Source organism: Dromaius novaehollandiae, chromosome 1 (assembly GCF_036370855.1).
Source record: "Dromaius novaehollandiae isolate bDroNov1 chromosome 1, bDroNov1.hap1, whole genome shotgun sequence".
Taxonomy (NCBI): Eukaryota; Metazoa; Chordata; class Aves; order Casuariiformes; family Dromaiidae; genus Dromaius; species Dromaius novaehollandiae.
This window is the reverse complement of record NC_088098.1, coordinates 144471837-144489360: the sequence shown is the minus strand read 5'-3', so window position 1 is coordinate 144489360 and position 17524 is coordinate 144471837. Positions and strand designations below refer to the sequence as shown.

Below are 17524 nucleotides of genomic sequence, written 5' to 3'. Positions count from 1 at the left end.
GTTCTCTTGAAAAGGCTATACAAATTAATGTAGAAGGACAACAAATCAACAAAATACAGCTATGTTTCTTTTTTCCTGTGTTTGTAAGAATTTACCTCACAACCTTAGAATTAGCCTTAGAAATACCTGCAGTCAAGAAAATTACTACTAGGAAATTAGACTACTAGTATATATTAAAACAAAAAATTTCATTAATCAGTGTTGCTTCTTCACATAGAAAGGAACAGAAAAACAAGCACTGGGAGAAGAGAAATCATTTCCAAAGAGCTTTAACTTCCTCTGAGAAAAGAAAAAATGGTATCTAAGCTCTGGATATCAGCTCTGTCAGGAGATGATGCCAGTGTTTGACTACTACTGGGCTGACTTCCACACCACATGAATGAATGTGGAATTATCTTTTGCAGGTACTCACACTTCTTCATTAATTTAAATTCCATAAATTTCTCTGTAACATCTGACTCCTAAGTTTCTGACATTGCAACAAGTAAGTTCAGCATTTGAAGTGGACCATTCTGGGGCAAGGGGTGTAAATATCTAAAAAGAGAGAGAGGGAGCGAGAGAGAATCCAGTTTAAAAAGTGGAGAGCCATTTGGCATAAGCAGTAGGAAAACCTGTGAAAAGAAGAGTGTCTTAAGCCCCACCAGTGGATCTGAGCTAGAGAAGGCCAATTCGTGAAAGCACAGCCACAAACTACCTTGTAGGACAGGATCCTGGTGCCAGCTCTCTCCTATATCCTCACAGCCTACAAGGAGAGGCTGCATCACCCACACATGATCTCTGCAGTGCTTCACCAGAAATAATAGTCACACAGGCTGTAAGAGAGAAAAAAAAGAAGCAAGCAGACAAGAGAAGCATGGCCAGGAGTAAGATGTGGTTGCTGCTTACAAAATGCCTTTAGGAAAAAAGACATCCAAATCAAGGAAACTCAGTAGAGGGGAACAGAGAATAAGATAGAAAGTTAATAAGACTTTTATACAGCAAAGATAAAAAAGACTTTAAAACAAGTACTGAGAAATTAAATATATATATATATACACACACACCAAATATAAATGAAGCTTTCCAGAAAGCCAAGTACACTTTGGCATCACCATTTTTTTCCCCCCTGAAGGCTTCCTTCTTGTCTCCAGAGAAGAAAAGATGATTGATACTCTTGGACTTATTTGCATGATTTGGTGGATGACTCTATTTCATCCCGTGCATGCTGATACCTATTGCATGGAGTGTGAGTAAAAATTTTTGCAATGATTGTTTGAGAAACAGGGTTTAATTTCTCACTTATGAGGCATATTTGCAATTAATCTGCCAATTATCATCATCTAGTCTCTGCACTGAACAAAAACAATAGTATATCCTTACTGAAAATATTCTATAACTTTTTCAGTAGAGACACAAGAATCACCTATTACAAACTTGGTATTGAACTGGAGAAAAATGGAACTGTCTTGGGAGAGCAGCATGAATTTCTCTGAGTACACTTGTGCTGTGGCCACAGATATGGCTCCTATACAGAAACAGGTAAACCTACTATGTATTGAGGATAAATAATGACACCTCTTTCTTTACCTTTTATAGATTTCATTTACTGTGAAAAAAAATGAATCAGTTACAGGTAAAATCTGATTAGCAGTTGTTTGCAGTCTACAGTTTGATCTATGTGCGGACTGTGGAAAGTTTCAAGTGCTAGCACGCACTCAGTGTAAGAGGAGCATCCTGTGTGTATCAGAAAACTGTGGGGACCAAAGTGGAAAGAAGGCTATAGCTTGAACTGCAACTAAGCTGAAGCGTGATATAGGAATCTAGCTACTGAAATAAAGGAGAGTAAGACTGAAACACCTAGAGAATTTTTCCCAGTGACTGATTAGACTATCAAACTGTGTCAATTAAGCAAGGATGACAGACAATAAGAATCTAAGAGAGAATGAGAGACCCTTCAAATGAAAAGTGCATCCCTCAAATACTGTTATGCATGTTCAGCATCTTATATTCTTCACACACTGGTTCTCAGTAAACCAGGTCATGCCTCTAGAGTACGTCCACACCACCCAGACAGAAAAGTGGGGAGCTCAAGAGAGAGTGATTATTCAGCTCAGCAAAGCAGATGCCTTAGTTAGAAATTTGTATCACACTTTTATTGAAGACAATAAGCATAATGCCATAGACTATCTTTCTTAACCAGAGGGGACATCAGATGAGGATGTGTCAGTGTGGAATCCCCTCTTTGTCTAGGATCCTCTGATTAAATTCCATTTTGTTTCTCCCTTTTATGAACCATCTTCTGTAATGCCACTAGGGTATTGTTAGCTTTCCTTAATATTAGCACACTAATATAGCATCTAACTCCCGAGCTGGAAAGCTTTTTGTGTAGTTATGCTTTTTTGAGTCATCACTCAGCTACATCCTACATTACCTTCAACTGGTAAAGGAGAGAGTTCGCCCATAAGCTTAATACACTCATATATAAACTAGATTGTGGCCCTAGGAGCTGAGTTGTTAATCTGTACCTCCAGAGCCAGCATCATCTAACACAGCAGAGGAAACGACAGAGAAATAAAACATGAACATGTTATTTTTCAGGTGGAGAGTGCACCATGCCACTTTTCAATGGAGGTAAACCTGCCCCTCCACAATGGGGCAGTCTTTACCATTGAAGTACCAAATACAAACATCTCAAAAAACTGCACATTTATCCCTGGAGGTAATGCTTTATGGTCTGGGTAAGATTTTCTCCATTTGAAATCTTTTAAGGGTAAAAAAAAGGCTTAGAAAACAATTCCTTATACAGTAGTTAGCTACTTCCCTTGGTTTTAAAAGTGGTTTTTTTTTTCCAAATCTGCTGACATTATTGGCTCTGTCACAAATGTTTCCACAGTTCTGCAAGAGATGCATTAGTACAGATGTATCAGTAATTGCATTATTCTCTTTCACGCTAGGGCTCCAAAATGACACTGAGTTACTGTGGTTTAGGGGTGGGTTCAAGTAACTGTTCTGACTGCTAGAAATTAAGATGGTAGCACCTACAGCTCTATTAAAAATTTTTTCTGCTGGACTGTTGGTAAGTTCATCAGGACCCAGATCACAGAGCTAGCTAAAGGGAGAGGCAAGAGATCAGTTAAACCAGTGAAATAGGAGGAGAGAGAAAAGGAAATGCTGGTGATAAGCAGCTAGAAACAAACTGAAGGTAGTAATCTCCCAATCTGGCCCTGGCGCACACAGACCTTGAGTTCCCTCAGCTGGTGTGCACCCATTGAGCCAAGATAATTGTTTGCAAATATATTCTGAGCCTCCCCCTTTGTAAATTATTCCAAGTGAGATTTAGGCAGATCCTAAATTAACAATTTAAAAGTTGAGATTTTAATGGCCCATTTTCCATTTGCCTCTCAGTTTCCTCCATTGAAGTTGCCCAGTCATCAGTGGTTCTGCTGCTGTGCATAACTGGAGTATTTCACACTTGTCAGAGGTGACAAGATTAGCAGCTCGCTCATACCTAAGTAGAGAGAGTATTCCCCTACTCATCTCTTTCTTGACACTTGACAAAGAAACCATTCTCATGGTGCTCTTCAAAATGCAAGACAGGACATTGCCTTTTAAAACCCTCTGCTTTTGATGTTTTTCCATAACTTGCCTAGTGTGCAAGTTTCCATGAGAAACCCAAACCTGCTTCCACAAGAACAGGCTCAGTATAGGGTGCTGTGAAAGACTGGAGGCAGTAGCATAGGAAGCCTCTATCTTCTTGCTGATGTTGTGGCATGCTGCAGAAAAAGCCAGAAAATTTGCTGAAGGAAAAGAGAGAATGAGGCTGAACATGACTGTACAACCCAGGGGTGAGGGAGCTTCTGAAGAACAGGAGTTTCCTGTTTGAACATGCTCCAGAAAAGGAAGTGACGAAGCCACTTCCTACCCATGGTGGAAACCTCTAACTGCTGGGCTATTTGATCAGAGGGGACAACAAGTCCCATCTTGCTTTTAAAAGTCTGTTTTTAAACACAGTGTACAAACAAGTCAAGAGAATTTTTCTAAATGTTAAGCTCAAAAGGAGAAATCCTCTCTCTGTAGCACAAAGGAGGATGTTAAAGGTGAATATGCCTTGCTTTACCTCTGTGAATGTTGCAATCACTCCCAGGTTTCACAGTTCAGAGGTAGCCAAAACGGGGTGAGAGTCCAGTTTTCTCAGTTTGCTTTGGCCACCACACACAGCTCTGCACTCGAGTTTCTATTCTTCTCAGGAGGCCTCAGTTAGTTAGGCTCCTGACCCTTCCTACAGAGTCCACGAAGAGCTGAGATACATCTTGAAGGGACACAGAGCCTATTATAGGGGCCAGAAGGCTAAAAGGGAGATACTGCATTTCTCATTGGTGTGACACAAGTGTTTCATTTTGAAGTGGAACAACTGCGAAACTACATGGGACATATCAAAGCAGTCAGTGTTGGTGTCAATCTGTATTAGAGAAGTATAGGTTCTCTTGGACTTTAGTCTAGCTGATTTAATCTTAACTATGCCTCCAGCATCTAAACAGTGAAAAAAATCTGTACTGAACACAACACAAACATTTTGCAGTTATGCTACCTAAAATGAAGTACATCATTCTTAAAGCCATGCAATAATCAGCTGAAGCTGCAGGTGCCAAAAATACCTAGGTGGATGCCGAGCACTTCTGGCTTGGAGCAGTCACACAATTCTCCCTCACAAGGGTCATGGGACATTCCTCTGTTTGCAGGTATGCCTGGGACAGCCATTAAAAATTTCTCCTGTGTGATTTACAATGTTTCCCTCATGAACTGCACTTGGCATGAGGGCAGGGATGCTCCAGGTGATACCCAATACTTTCTCTACTGGCAGAACTCAAGGTGAGTAGATCTGCTCGACTCTAGGGAATTCAGAATTCTGATTCAACACATGGCACTGCATGCATTCAACTAAAACACCTCACTGTACACAGAGAAGAAGAAGAGAAGGAATGTGAGCTTTATGTTAAAGATGAAAATGGGAGACACACGGGATGTCAATTCCAAAATGTGACAATAAAAGATACAATTACTTACTTCGTGGTGAATGGGTCTAGCAAAGACTCCCTGATCCAGTTCTATGATCAGTACATCGAACTGTATAAAATTGGTAAGTAATTAAAAAAAATTATTTTATTTTTTTGGTATATAACAAAAGGAAGTGGGGGATTTACCTCTGAAGAGAAAAAAAAATGTAAACAAGTCTGTAGCTATTTGAGGATTCTACACTGCAGGACAGGCTTTGGTTTCTGATAGCTGAAAAAATACAGTTCCAAAAATGAACTAAAACAAATGCAGAGACAGCCTGAAATAACAGCTCAGAGAAGTGATGTGAACATATCCACGTAATCTAAGTGATGAAATGAAAAGATTAAACTTTCAAGGCCAGGTTTCTAATTGCACTGTCAAGCTGATGGGCTCTTCTACCATCCCATAATTCCATGCCTCTCTGAGAGTCACAAGATCAACATGTCCTAAAACCAGAGGGAGCTTGCAAATTAAGACTGTTTTAGCTAAATTTGTAGATACCTATATGTGAGCAAGTTGTTCAAGCTCTCAAACAAATCTAGGGCAGGATTCAGGTGCCTAAAAATATGCATCCGGTGCCATTGGAGACACAGTAAGACATTCAAGACTTGCACAGGGCTTGCAGATGTAGCCCAGGACTGGTGAGAGACCAGTGCCTTTCTGGGTGCCATAGGAGACAGCTATGTTCAAGCAACTGAATCCTGCCAGTAGTCAATACAGGCCATAAAGTCCAGTGAGGTGTTTAGCTGAGCCGACTTAGACATCATGGGCAGCACTGACTAGGTCTTCAGTGACTATAATGGTTAGACACCTGGTTCACATATAGACAACTACATTCTGGGCACTCATATTCAAATGACTTTATCTTCTAGGTAAATACTACAATATATATAACCTCCATCTTTTCTTCTATGGAGTTCTGCATTGTCAATATAAAGTTTTGACACAGAAGAAAATGACACCATGCTGATTGTATTGCTGAATTACACAAAAGCCTTCATGCCTTTTTTGCATGAACTCCAGTTCTTCATGTGTCCAGCACCTGAAGTGACACATTGCCCAGTTTTGCTACTGAATTTTACTCCTGTTTACCAAATGATATGGGTTAACATCAGTAGCACATAGCTGTACACAAGTTGCATCAAAATCTGATGCATTTTACTATGAACACATGAATAATAGCTGATTATTGACCATGTCTACACTAAAAATTTCATTTCATTCCAGAAAGACTCACTCCTCCATTAAATGTCACTGCCAGTTGTACTGCTGATCCACAGGGTTGCATAATTGAATGGCAAGAACCCCTTACAAGTCATGTGGAAAATAAAGGTTGTTTTCAATATGAAATTAACATACAAAATAAGGTAAAAACAATTTATTGAATTTTATTTGGCACTATACTTACATACATGCATGCACATAACAAATTTTTGTTTCCTTCATTTATTAACTTCTGTCTCATAAGCTGTGGTATTCCCCTGCTTTGATCCTGCTGTTCTTGCATCCTGCCACTCATTACCTCATTTCAAAATAATGAGAGATGCAAAGCAGAAAAGTAGGGGAGAGCAGAATATGATTACGAGGGGTGTTTCAGTCGGTCAAATTTATACTTTTTCCAGCTAGTTCTCAGACAGTACAGAGAAACTCAAAGACTGGGAGAGCAGATTTAAGCCAGTGTCGTTTCCAAAGAATCACGTCAAATGGCCACATGATGGCAGCCCGGGATCAGGAACGAGAGCACTGCCCTTGCTGCAGCCTCAAGCACCGTCCCAAGTCCTGTCACATTTTAGCTGGTTCCTATAGGAAGCTCGGTGTCAGTCACTTTGCAGGCATTTTGCAGACACTGGAAAGCTCACAACTGCCTTTGAATTTCAACACATAGAACTGTTTTTTCCTCTCTGCCTCCACACCTCTATCCCGTCACCCCTCTAGCAACCTGACATGCTTCAGCAGCCTTGCTTCAGAAGGTGTCCTTCCCCTGGAGCCTGCTCAGGCCATGCCAGTCCCTATTTTTCTACACAATGTCCACCAAAACCTCCTTTTTGAAAAAAATGTTGAAACAGAAGCCACTCTTCTGAAAAACTGAATACACCAGCAACTCAGGGGAAATGTTACACAACCCCAGTGTAGCCATCAGCAATGGATATATCTACTTTTCAGCTAGTTACCCTACACTGCACAGTGCGATGAAGCACTATTCATCTGATTCTAAGGTAGATGACAGACAAATTGTGTCCTTAAAGTGCTTCTTTCTTTCCACTGATTATAAGAGAAATCTAAGATGACCAACTCAGATGTAAACGCCATGTAAATACCAAAAGCAAGCTGGGATTTATCCTACTATATATGCAGACCACTACCAATTTAATTACCAAATTACTGCAGTAATCATAAGAAAAGTGCAGGACAATACAAAACATGTCACCTTACCATAGCTATGACTAGTTTCCATCAAGTACAATAGAGCAGATAGGCTGAGGTGTCAAATCCTCCTCCACAGATCTCAGTGCCTGAAGGACCTTATTTTAATAGACAAAAGAACAAAAAGTTGAAAATCTGCTTTGTTCTGGGAGCTTTAGGAATTAGGCCAGGAAAATTCTTAGAGCCCACAAAGTTGACATGGAGACAAGAATTAGCACTCTTCCTCCCTGTCTCTGGGATATCTGTTTACTATTATATGATTTGCACGTGTGGATGATGCCTACTTTCTGACAAATAAGGACTCTCTGCTTAGCCTGCTGCCCAGCCACAGCCGTACACCTACTGTAGTGGCAATTCCTGCAGTCTTTGTAATACAAAAACTTTGTAGGAAAGACCAATTAAGGGCTAAACATAAACATATGATTACAATAGGTTAATACATCATTAAATCTCATGAATATACTCAAAACAAAGTCTGCAGCTTACACACTGGAGACAATTTGGATTGTCTGGATTGTATATCTTATATGCATTCATGGTATCTACCTTTGTAGCTATTTCAAGGAACAATTGCAGTGTTCATAGTTTTGCCTTTGGTTAGTATAATATGATGGTAAGATCTTGTGTGTAGTACTTAGAAAGTTTTACATAAAGGCTATAACATATGACTAATATGAATATATAATATATAGACATGTTATATATAATATATGAATATATATATTTTATATGTTATATATATTATATTCTTATATAACATATGACTAATAGAATATGATGAAAGCATATTTCCTTTAAAAAATATATGCTACCTTTACTTTCCTATGCAGGAGTCAGAATGGGAGGGATTCATCTCACAAAATGTTTAGATGAGATTCAGTTTTAGAATAAGACTCCTACATGCAGGTGTGAAATTCATCTCACACATTAAAACACCCAGATGTAGGTGTCTGCATACAAGCTAGTCTCCCACTGTAGTAAATGCATATCTAGGGCTCCCTTCAGCTGAGCACATGTAGGTGCCCCATGCCCCTTGAGATGCTCTGGGTACCTGATGTAGCTGCCCAGGGAGAGCAGATATGACACACACCTTTCTGGAGTGGTCATCCGAAGCAAGTCAGGATGCCCTGTAGCAGCTAAAATGGCACTACATACCTAAGTTTAGGCAACTCAGTGCACCCACACTGCCCACAGTGCAGGACAATGACTTCTACCTGTGTCTAAAGTTGAAAGAACTCAGCAGACAGAGCCATGGCGAAATACTAAGGTCTAATTTGTAAGGCGTCATACAAGGTGCATGTATTTTTTGAAATGAGAGTTTCCTTCCAATAATATTTTTCTGACTTTTCCATAATCCCAGCTATCCTTTTGAGATTACATGTGATAAATGTTTCCAGGACCTCAGCCTTTCAATGTCTTCTGCGATCCTTATTAAAACCACTGCTGGTGATTTTGTTTGCTCATTTTGCACCCATGCTTTCTTGCTTCTGTCTTAGATTCTTCACGTTTGAGGTTCTTTGATTCAGATCTATGTTTGGTTCTAGTCAAATAAATCTTGACTAGGATATATAACTCTTCACAGTATTTTGGAAAAACATTGAATATACATCACTCAGATCTGTACTAGAGGCTTCAACTGAGATTGGAAGGAAAGGAAATTTGTTGTTCACATCAATTTTCTGACACGTTATCAAACTACTGTGAAATCAATACCTTACAGATCTGCTATGCTTGGAGGATAATTTGACTGCTTGGATAATTTGCATATACTTCCACTGGACAATAGCGTACATGTACCTACAGAGGCAAATGTAGCTTCACACAATCATTGACAAATAATTTATTTTTCCTTTTTTAAAAAAAAAATGAAATGGACAAAGCCAAAACTGAGTAAAATGCTATATTCTGAGACATTATAGGAGCAGAATGGCCCATTGAATTTTTCAGTTGAAAATTACTTACATCATTATAAGCAAGAAACAGCGTATAAAAGAGAAAGAAATATTTGGTTATCTGATAAGAAAATCTTAAAAATTAAGATTTGCATTTGGTTTTCAGGATGAGACCAAAGACGAGAAGATGGATCCTCCTGTAAGAGTAAGTTTTCTCATTCTTCAAAAAATTGCACTTTTGCCCTGTAGACCATATAAGTTACCATCATATAGAATATAGTTACTTCTAGATCTATAATTTTGGTACCAATATAGCAAGAACAACTTGGAAAGACATGCCCTGTGGCATCTTTACATGTAAGCTTCTTGAATCCTTTAGGATATTCCTTTAGGGATATCCTTTGGGATACCCTAGACAGAATTTTCTGTGCATTTTACAAAGCTTTATATTTTTCATTTATTTCACAAAAACATTTTGATTAAGTTTAGACATTACACTTTAACAAAAATTGCAAATATTCTCTTTCTTCACTCTTTCTTGTAGTTGATGGTGGAAAAATACCATTGTAGTTTAGGACAGCCGGAGAGAGGAAATGTAGTGATTTTCAAAATCTTTGAGAGTCAATTCCAGTATATACCATCAGTTTCCCCTATACATATGGGCAGTCCTCTCAGTCCTGAAAGCATCCTAGACTTAGCAGACTTCAGATTTTGTATGAAACTATCATGAGACCAGATGGCACATATCTGCTAGTGCACTATCTCAAAAACAGTTTGTTTAGCAAAGACAGACACCTTCCAGGTGCTCTGCATCATTGATCCTTGTAAGGGTTTAAAGGTAAACTTACAGGGTGTTTCTCTAGTTTCAGCTGTCTTTCAGTTCTTTAGGATCCATAATCAAGGACAGGATCAAAGGATCCTTAAAGCATAAGAGATTAAATTCAAGACCTAATAGAGGACTTACAGTTTCAAAACAGAAAAATTCAATGGTAGGATAAGCTAATTCTTCATGCTTTCAAATTTGGGGAGAAGAACATTTAACCACAAGATACCTACCAAATCTTACAACTACTTTTCTATTGAACTTGGATCAGGAAATTAAAACCTGAATTTTATTAACACTTGCATATGATGTGAAATACTCAGTTTAATTGCTTTAATTTTAGGTAAGAAGCTACAGATACGAATTTCAAAATTTCAATGTTAAAAAGATATATATTCTGAAAATCAGAGCACGTGGAAAAAACTGTCTTGTAAACTCAAACTGGGGAGAATGGAGTGAACCCATTGAGCTTAGTAAGTACACGATATTCTTTTAATCTAGATTCTTTACCACCTCCCTTTCTCTCTCACATTCACAGATATGAACAAAATCTTAATTCCTACCCACTGACATGAAAGGAACAGGATAGAATCTTATTAACATAGAAGAAATGCCTAAACAGTATGGTGATGGAGGTCAATAGGAGTCCTTGATTAGTTGTGTTTCTAAAAGCAGTAGGTACTCAGACACCAGGGTTATAAGTACAGCCTGAGACAGATCCACTGTTGTCTTTTGACAGTTCTGTTCTTACCTTTCAGTCTTTAAAGATTGTCATTTTTTTTTATCATTCTCTTCCTTGTGGCTATTCCTTTTCTCCTTTTTTCTCATCAACATTCTTTTCATAGCTTCACCATCTTTCATATTTTTCCAAGAATCTTATGTTTTGTCATCTTGTTTCTGCTTTTGCGGAATTTAAATTGGTCTAAGTTTAAAATGTTTATGTTTTAAAATGTACTGAGCATACCTGAACTTTTTGCCAAGGTTCTGTAAGATGCCAAGTCAAAGATCTTCAGATTATTCAAGAAGTTATATGAAATCAGCATTAATTACTACTAATGATGAAAGTTTTTTGGCACGCTATGATTTTTCTCTCTTGTGTGTTTCAGGTCAAAGGAAAGAAGACTTTTTTTTGGTTATTTTTACTTTGATAGCACTTGGAACAATCTCTGTGACATTGCTCCAAACCTTTCTTTGCAAAAGGTAAATCAACTATAGTAAGGTAGCTATTTCTATGAAACACATAAGCATTCTCCATACCTCCAAAAACTACAAGTACCCAGTTATTACTGGTGTCATGAATTATTACTACCAGTATTGTTTTGGCTAACATTGAGCAAGCAAAAATCGCTACAGTGAAACAAGGGGAAAGGATATTAAAGTTAATAAGTGATGCAAACCAGATCCTACAAAAATAAAACATTTCTGTTTTTGCTTTTAAGCATTTAACATCCACGTTACTTTGAAGTCATTAGCTTCACATAGTACCAAACAATAGGGAATCGGGACAAATGTGTCATTATTTTATTAAAACTTCTCATTTGAGGTGGAAGAAAATGATATTTTGTGTGATTTATTGAAACTGATCATTTCAAAAAGTCATTTATTGTGACTAATTACAAAAGTGCAGTTACCCAAGTAATAAGCTCAAGAATACTTACCCACTAGTCTCCATTTAAGATATTTTCCTTCTTCTCAAAGTGATTTGTCAGCAATACATGTTCAGTCTTGAAAGAAATGTCCTTGAAGAAGAACAGAAGATGGTTTGTGCATGTTGTATTCCCAATATTTTAATTTCTTCATAATTCTGTTTTGTACCCAAAGGTACTGCAGCTTCAAAAGAGTATGTTCTCCCATTCCACAGCCAAGAGACAAATTTAACGTATTAACTGATGAAGATACCCAGGTACCTCTTCTTTTCAATTTAGTCATATTTGTTAACCCACCACAGGCTAGAATTGGCCTATAAAAACAAAAGTTGCATTTTGTTCATTAAAAACTTCTGTTGAGAAGTATGTTCGTTTGATACTAGAAATGTTTTCATGGCTGTGCTGAGACTAGTGAGTATCCTATATGCATTTGCAGCCTTATATTAAGGACTAAGTAATCATTTTAGCTAAGATTGGTGTTTTTCAAAATAAAAATGACAACCTAGTGAGACTGGTACACACAAATTATCAAAGTGAAGAAACATTTGCCACTGTTTGTTAATATTGATAATACAATGTGAATATGTTTTATAATTCTGACCTATACCCCTTTAAGTTTTTTTTTTTTTTTTTAAACACTGAAGCATGGAAAGCATGGAAAACAGGGCTGGAAAGAATCTCAACAGCTTTTTGATATTTTGTCCAACTTCACTACTAATATTCTGCAACGTTCTTACAGATGTCTATGTTGTAATAGGTGGTCTATTCTAATGCTCAATTATCCTTACTTTTAGAAAGTTTTTTTCTGAATATATAACCATTTTTTCTTATCCTTATTCCTTTCTTGTTTACAGTGTCTTACATACTTGAACACTATCAACAATATCAACAAAACCTAATTCCTTCAATCTTTCTTCATCTGTCATGATACCTAGACTTCAAATGATTCATTTTTCTTTTTTTTTTTTTTTGCTATCCTTTTAATTGGTCCATTTGAAGACTGGTGCTAAAAAAACATAGTTTGCATTGTCTCTGCATAGCAGTAGAATACTTTATCTTTTTAATATTAAACAGATCATGCTAGCTTTTATTGCCTGCAATATTCCAGTGGGCAACAAAACTCTTGAGAGACTTAAAAGCGATACAGAAAAATTTTCCTTCAATCCTTTACTAAGAATCCTCAAAGTAATTATTATTGATTAAAACTCTCCAGTTTTGGTACCTACACCAACAAGTTGTCCTCACACATGTACCATTTTTGGTTTTAATAAAAAACCAGATAGCAATACAGCTTGGATGAGCTTTCTCATACACCTTTTTAAAGTCACAAATACCTGATATCTCACCTCATGACAGTCAGCCAGAGCTAAGGCAGCAGGTCATAGTCTATCAAGTGATTAAATGGCAACTGCTAGTAAAGTAGTAAGCAGTCCAAAAGTTGCAGACCTTCTAGACTGCATAATTTTACTAAACTAGGAGGGTTTATTTTTCCAAATTACTGTACATATACTACCAAAGTTATGAAAGTCACTCCACTACAACCCAAAAGTCTTTGTGGATAGAGTTTCATCAACTGGCACAAGCACTTCCACGCAGGCAGTAACTGACCAACAGCAATTGTCAGCATTCAAGCAATGACCTCTGCTCAGGTTCATACCTGCAAACTGGCAATGTGAAGACAATTTGTGTATCTAATACACCTCAACAATTTCTAGCCCATTCATTACCTATTTTAACCTAGTTTCTTACCCCACGTCCACTGAAACAGTCTGTGTTAGAGATACCTGAATGCTGTGATCCTTTAAAGTGGATATGAAAGCAAAAATGTATTACCTCTGCAGAGCTGTCCTTCTCCACTGACTACCAGACTCCATCCCCCTAACACTTCCAGCTACTGCTAATACATTTATGACCCGTTTCAACACTTTTACAGTCCTCTGCCAATTGCAACTTATTGAAGCTTGCACTTCCCGATTTTGTCACTACTATGATAATCTTCCAGAATTTCTCATTACTTCTTTCTCACTTACAATATTGCTTTTCCTTAGATAATTGAAAATGTTATGATTTATAACCCTAAACTTTCTGCACTGAGTCTGCACTTATATCCTTAACATGTTTGTTAAAGAACTGCCCTTTTTTTTTATTATTTGCTTTGGATAAGATCATATTAACCAATTTGCTCAGTTCATTGATGCCTCTATTCCTTTAATTCATCACTATTTTTGCAATCATCTTTTGCTTTGTGGTCTTTCTCATCCCAAATATTTTCACACTCTCAAGCAGTTCGTCCACTTGGAGTCAAGTCTCTGACACCTTTTCTTCTATACTAAATACATTCCAAGAACCTTCAGGACATGTTCTGTGTGCAGACATAGTATTTTCCTCAACAAATGCCTGAGTGGTGCAAGTTCCCATGACTATAAAGTCCTGCAGCAGTGACCAGTCTGCAGGTTTCCCAGGCAACTCCCCACCACCTTCACCAAGACAACCTGGTCCAATGCTCTGTAACAAACCCTCAACATGAGAGCAGGCCTTGCTTTTTTACTACTCTCCTCCATTATTTTGAGCCTCAGTGAGCAATTCTTCCAGTATTCCTGTATCAGTACTATGATCTTACACTACTCCACTGTAACACTTACTGCAGCTTTGTAACATTTTAGCCAAGTAAAACTCTATGATAAGCAACCAAAATGTTTTACTCAGGCTGTAAGCTAGTTTATGTCTACATAGGGAAAAAACAGGCAATATGGAAGAGGTCACAATAAATTTCTTCTTACGCTATCTCAATTACTGAAGCTGTTAAGCATTTAAATTCACTCCCCCCACCACCACCCCTTAACTGATACAAATAGCTAGCACTGATCATACAGGTTAAAGGTAAAACAGTCCTCATTGTCCTTAAGTTGTGTCAATCTCCTGTTTTTGAAGTGTTTCTTATATACCAAAACAGCAAGACTGGGTGCCTTGGGTAGTAGTAGATCCAATTATTTCTTCTAAATGTCCTCTCAGGTCACAAACAGTAAGTCTGCAACATATTGTGTATTAAAGACCAATGCATTTTTCTCTCTCCCTAGAAAGAATATGTAAAGCTACCCAAAAAAAGTTACACTGAAGACATAATTATGGTTGAAGAGACTTAACTTTCCAAAAAGGATTAACAAAGCACTTTTATTCTTCAGCTAAATGAAAATCATGCATATTCCTGACAATTTAGGAATATTCAGTGTTCTTCACAGTCCACTCCAGAAATGAACAACTTGTAAAACCCTTTTCCACTGAAATCTACTTAGAAGGGACGAAGTGAAAACAAACAGCAAGATTTGCTCCTTTCCCTTTGTTCAAGAACACATCTAGCAGACAGGCATTTCTGCAAATGCATCATCAAGCTTTGCTTAAACCTTACTGAGATTTTCTTTGAATATTAAGACAAGGCACCTCTCCATCCACCACGCAGCTTAAACTTGTTATGATTTCCCATTTTCATTGCTTTATCTCTTTCCTTTGATCTTTAAAAAACCCATAAGATTGTCCTATATAAAACCACTGAGAATGACTAAAGTTTTATTTTCGTATATTCATTATGGTATTTTCCAAAGCAGAAACTAGTTATTCAAGATCTGTGTTCAAAACTGCCCTTCAATCTTGCTTGATCAGCAAACTGCCACAAAATACTCAATAAATTTTCTGTCCTTTCTGCAAAAAAGGAAATGGGAAACAAAAAAGACACTTGACAAAAATAACTATTAATATTGGGTTGCAAAAAACTTGCCCACTAGCAAGATCCCAGTATTTCAATGTGAATGTGAACTTCTGCAATATTAATATGGACTTAATTAACATAGATCATGTTAGAAAGTCTTCAATAAATTCAATATAACACATTTGCTAGAATTATAAAAAAATGTAAGTCAGCTTTGGTAACTGTCTGATTTTACATTTTATATTTAAAGATTCCTCACACTAATGCATTTCATTCCCTTCAAACTGTACAGCTTGTATTTCCTTGTTTTCTTATAGTGGAATATAGACTATAAATGCCAGCATTTTCTTTTAAAAAATTCAGATGTTTTCCCATTTAACTTTTCAAAATAAATACATTTCACCAAGTAATCATTTCAGTAAGGCAGAAAACAAAAGCTTTTTTAAAAGTCTCATTTATTGTTTGCCTCTTATGTTCCCACACTGCATAATCACACATTGAAAATTGCTGCTGCATGACTAAGGGAAGTCATATCCTTGAAAAATGAAGAACATCAAGTAGTACATGCTGAAATGCACAGCAGAGGTAAAAAATGCAGTTCCACTTAAACAATCCACATTTACATTGATTTCTTATTTCTTCTGCTGAAAACTAAATTCTGGAGAGGGTTGAGGGGGCATGAAAAAACTCACCCTCCCCTTTCAGGGGCTGCTCATTGCCAAGTTTGGTTCTTTCTTGGAAAGCTGGGGCCACCATACGTTCAGAAAGGTTACACAAGGTATTCTGTCCCTATTTCCACCCTTCAAGCCACAGAAAATGGCTTGAAATTCCACCTTTCATACACAGAAAATAAAACCAAGTGACATATTTATACAGAAACAACCTTTACCCCCCAAATCAGCATAATTACAAATGAAACAGCAGCTTGATTGGCAAGGTCAATATCAAATGACCTACCCACACCACATCATTGAACAAGAAAAACACACTCTAGAATTGCTTGCAGTAGGTACCTAAAGTTTCCTATTAGCCTGTATGCAACATAGCTATGTGTACTTACATTCATAAGGATGCTGAAAGCAGTGCTTGTGCAACAGTGAAAGGAACATCATGTCAGAGAAGATAATTATCAGCCAAAGCAAAAAGTAGTTAATTTAAATACCTCATCTTGAGTAGCAACCTCAGAAGGCACACAAAAACCCTTGGACAGCACAGTCAGCCTCAGTGACTGTTACACAATTTTTTCCCCCTGCCACATACAGATGTAGAGGCTTTTTGTTTGTAGCTTTTTTAAACATGATTGGAAGATGAACAGTTTCCTTTACTGGTCCCCCTACCTGGCTGCCTAAGGAAACAGGTCTTTGTGTATTATAAAGTACAAAAGAAAGATTATATACATATAGAGAAGAGCACAGATATTACTATAGCCCAGATAGCAGTATGAGAAACTGTTCAGCCTGCCTTTAGTCTTCAGACTAGAACTTAACTAATCAGTTAAAACTGAAGGCTGACCTATCTTTATGCATATTTTACAGCTAACAGAAGCATATATATATTTCCCCTCTTTCCCCCAGTCAACTTCATCTTTTGGAATGAATTTTCAGTTTAAATTCACCTTCCATGAAGGTGCTCACTGCTGCTAGAGATCAGTCCAAATAAGATCTTGAAGGGCACAGTCAGCATTTCCAAATAGCAGCAACAGTAAAATAGAGATAGATTACTTAGGAGTTGAAGGCATTTCACAAGGTTTCTGGGTTTTTGCATGAATGCTGTGTTGCTTATTAATTTTTTAATTTTAGTATTACATTTTATGCTGTTTTACCAAGGGCAAGAGCATTACTAATGCATTTTTTGACTACCCTTGGGACTTTGGGTTACCCTTCTAGTACTACAACAGGAAAAAACCCTCATTCTACATTACATGACAAGTTGCAAATTGGAGCAAGAATCATGCAAAAAGCCACTTGCAGCAGCCTATTATACACTATCAGGCACAAAGGAG

At 37.4% G+C, this 17524-nt stretch overlaps 1 protein-coding gene across 1 annotated transcript; it reads left to right on the top strand.

Moving 5' to 3' along the window:
* The first annotated feature begins 221 nt into the window (after window positions 1-221).
* Window positions 222-15097, top strand: LOC112992412 (granulocyte-macrophage colony-stimulating factor receptor subunit alpha-like). Its single transcript, XM_026115457.2, has 12 exons — window positions 222-404; window positions 1112-1225; window positions 1385-1518; window positions 2578-2698; window positions 4719-4848; window positions 4941-5116; window positions 6262-6401; window positions 9517-9555; window positions 10517-10646; window positions 11280-11373; window positions 11995-12076; window positions 14897-15097. The coding sequence occupies exons 1-12, from the start codon at window positions 380-382 to the stop codon at window positions 14960-14962; spliced, it is 1251 nt and encodes a 416-aa protein (XP_025971242.2). The 5' UTR covers window positions 222-379; the 3' UTR covers window positions 14963-15097.
* The last annotated feature ends 2427 nt before the right edge of the window (window positions 15098-17524 follow it).

Bases quoted from the DNA above. Each gene is read 5' to 3' on its own strand.
- LOC112992412 (XM_026115457.2), top strand. From the start codon at position 380: ATGAATGTGGAATTATCTTTTGCAG. The intron at 405-1,111 runs GTACTCACACTT...TCCCCCCTGAAG, and splicing joins TGTGGAATTATCTTTTGCAG to GCTTCCTTCTTGTCTCCAGA. The intron at 1,519-2,577 runs GTAAACCTACTA...GTTATTTTTCAG, and splicing joins TGGCTCCTATACAGAAACAG to GTGGAGAGTGCACCATGCCA.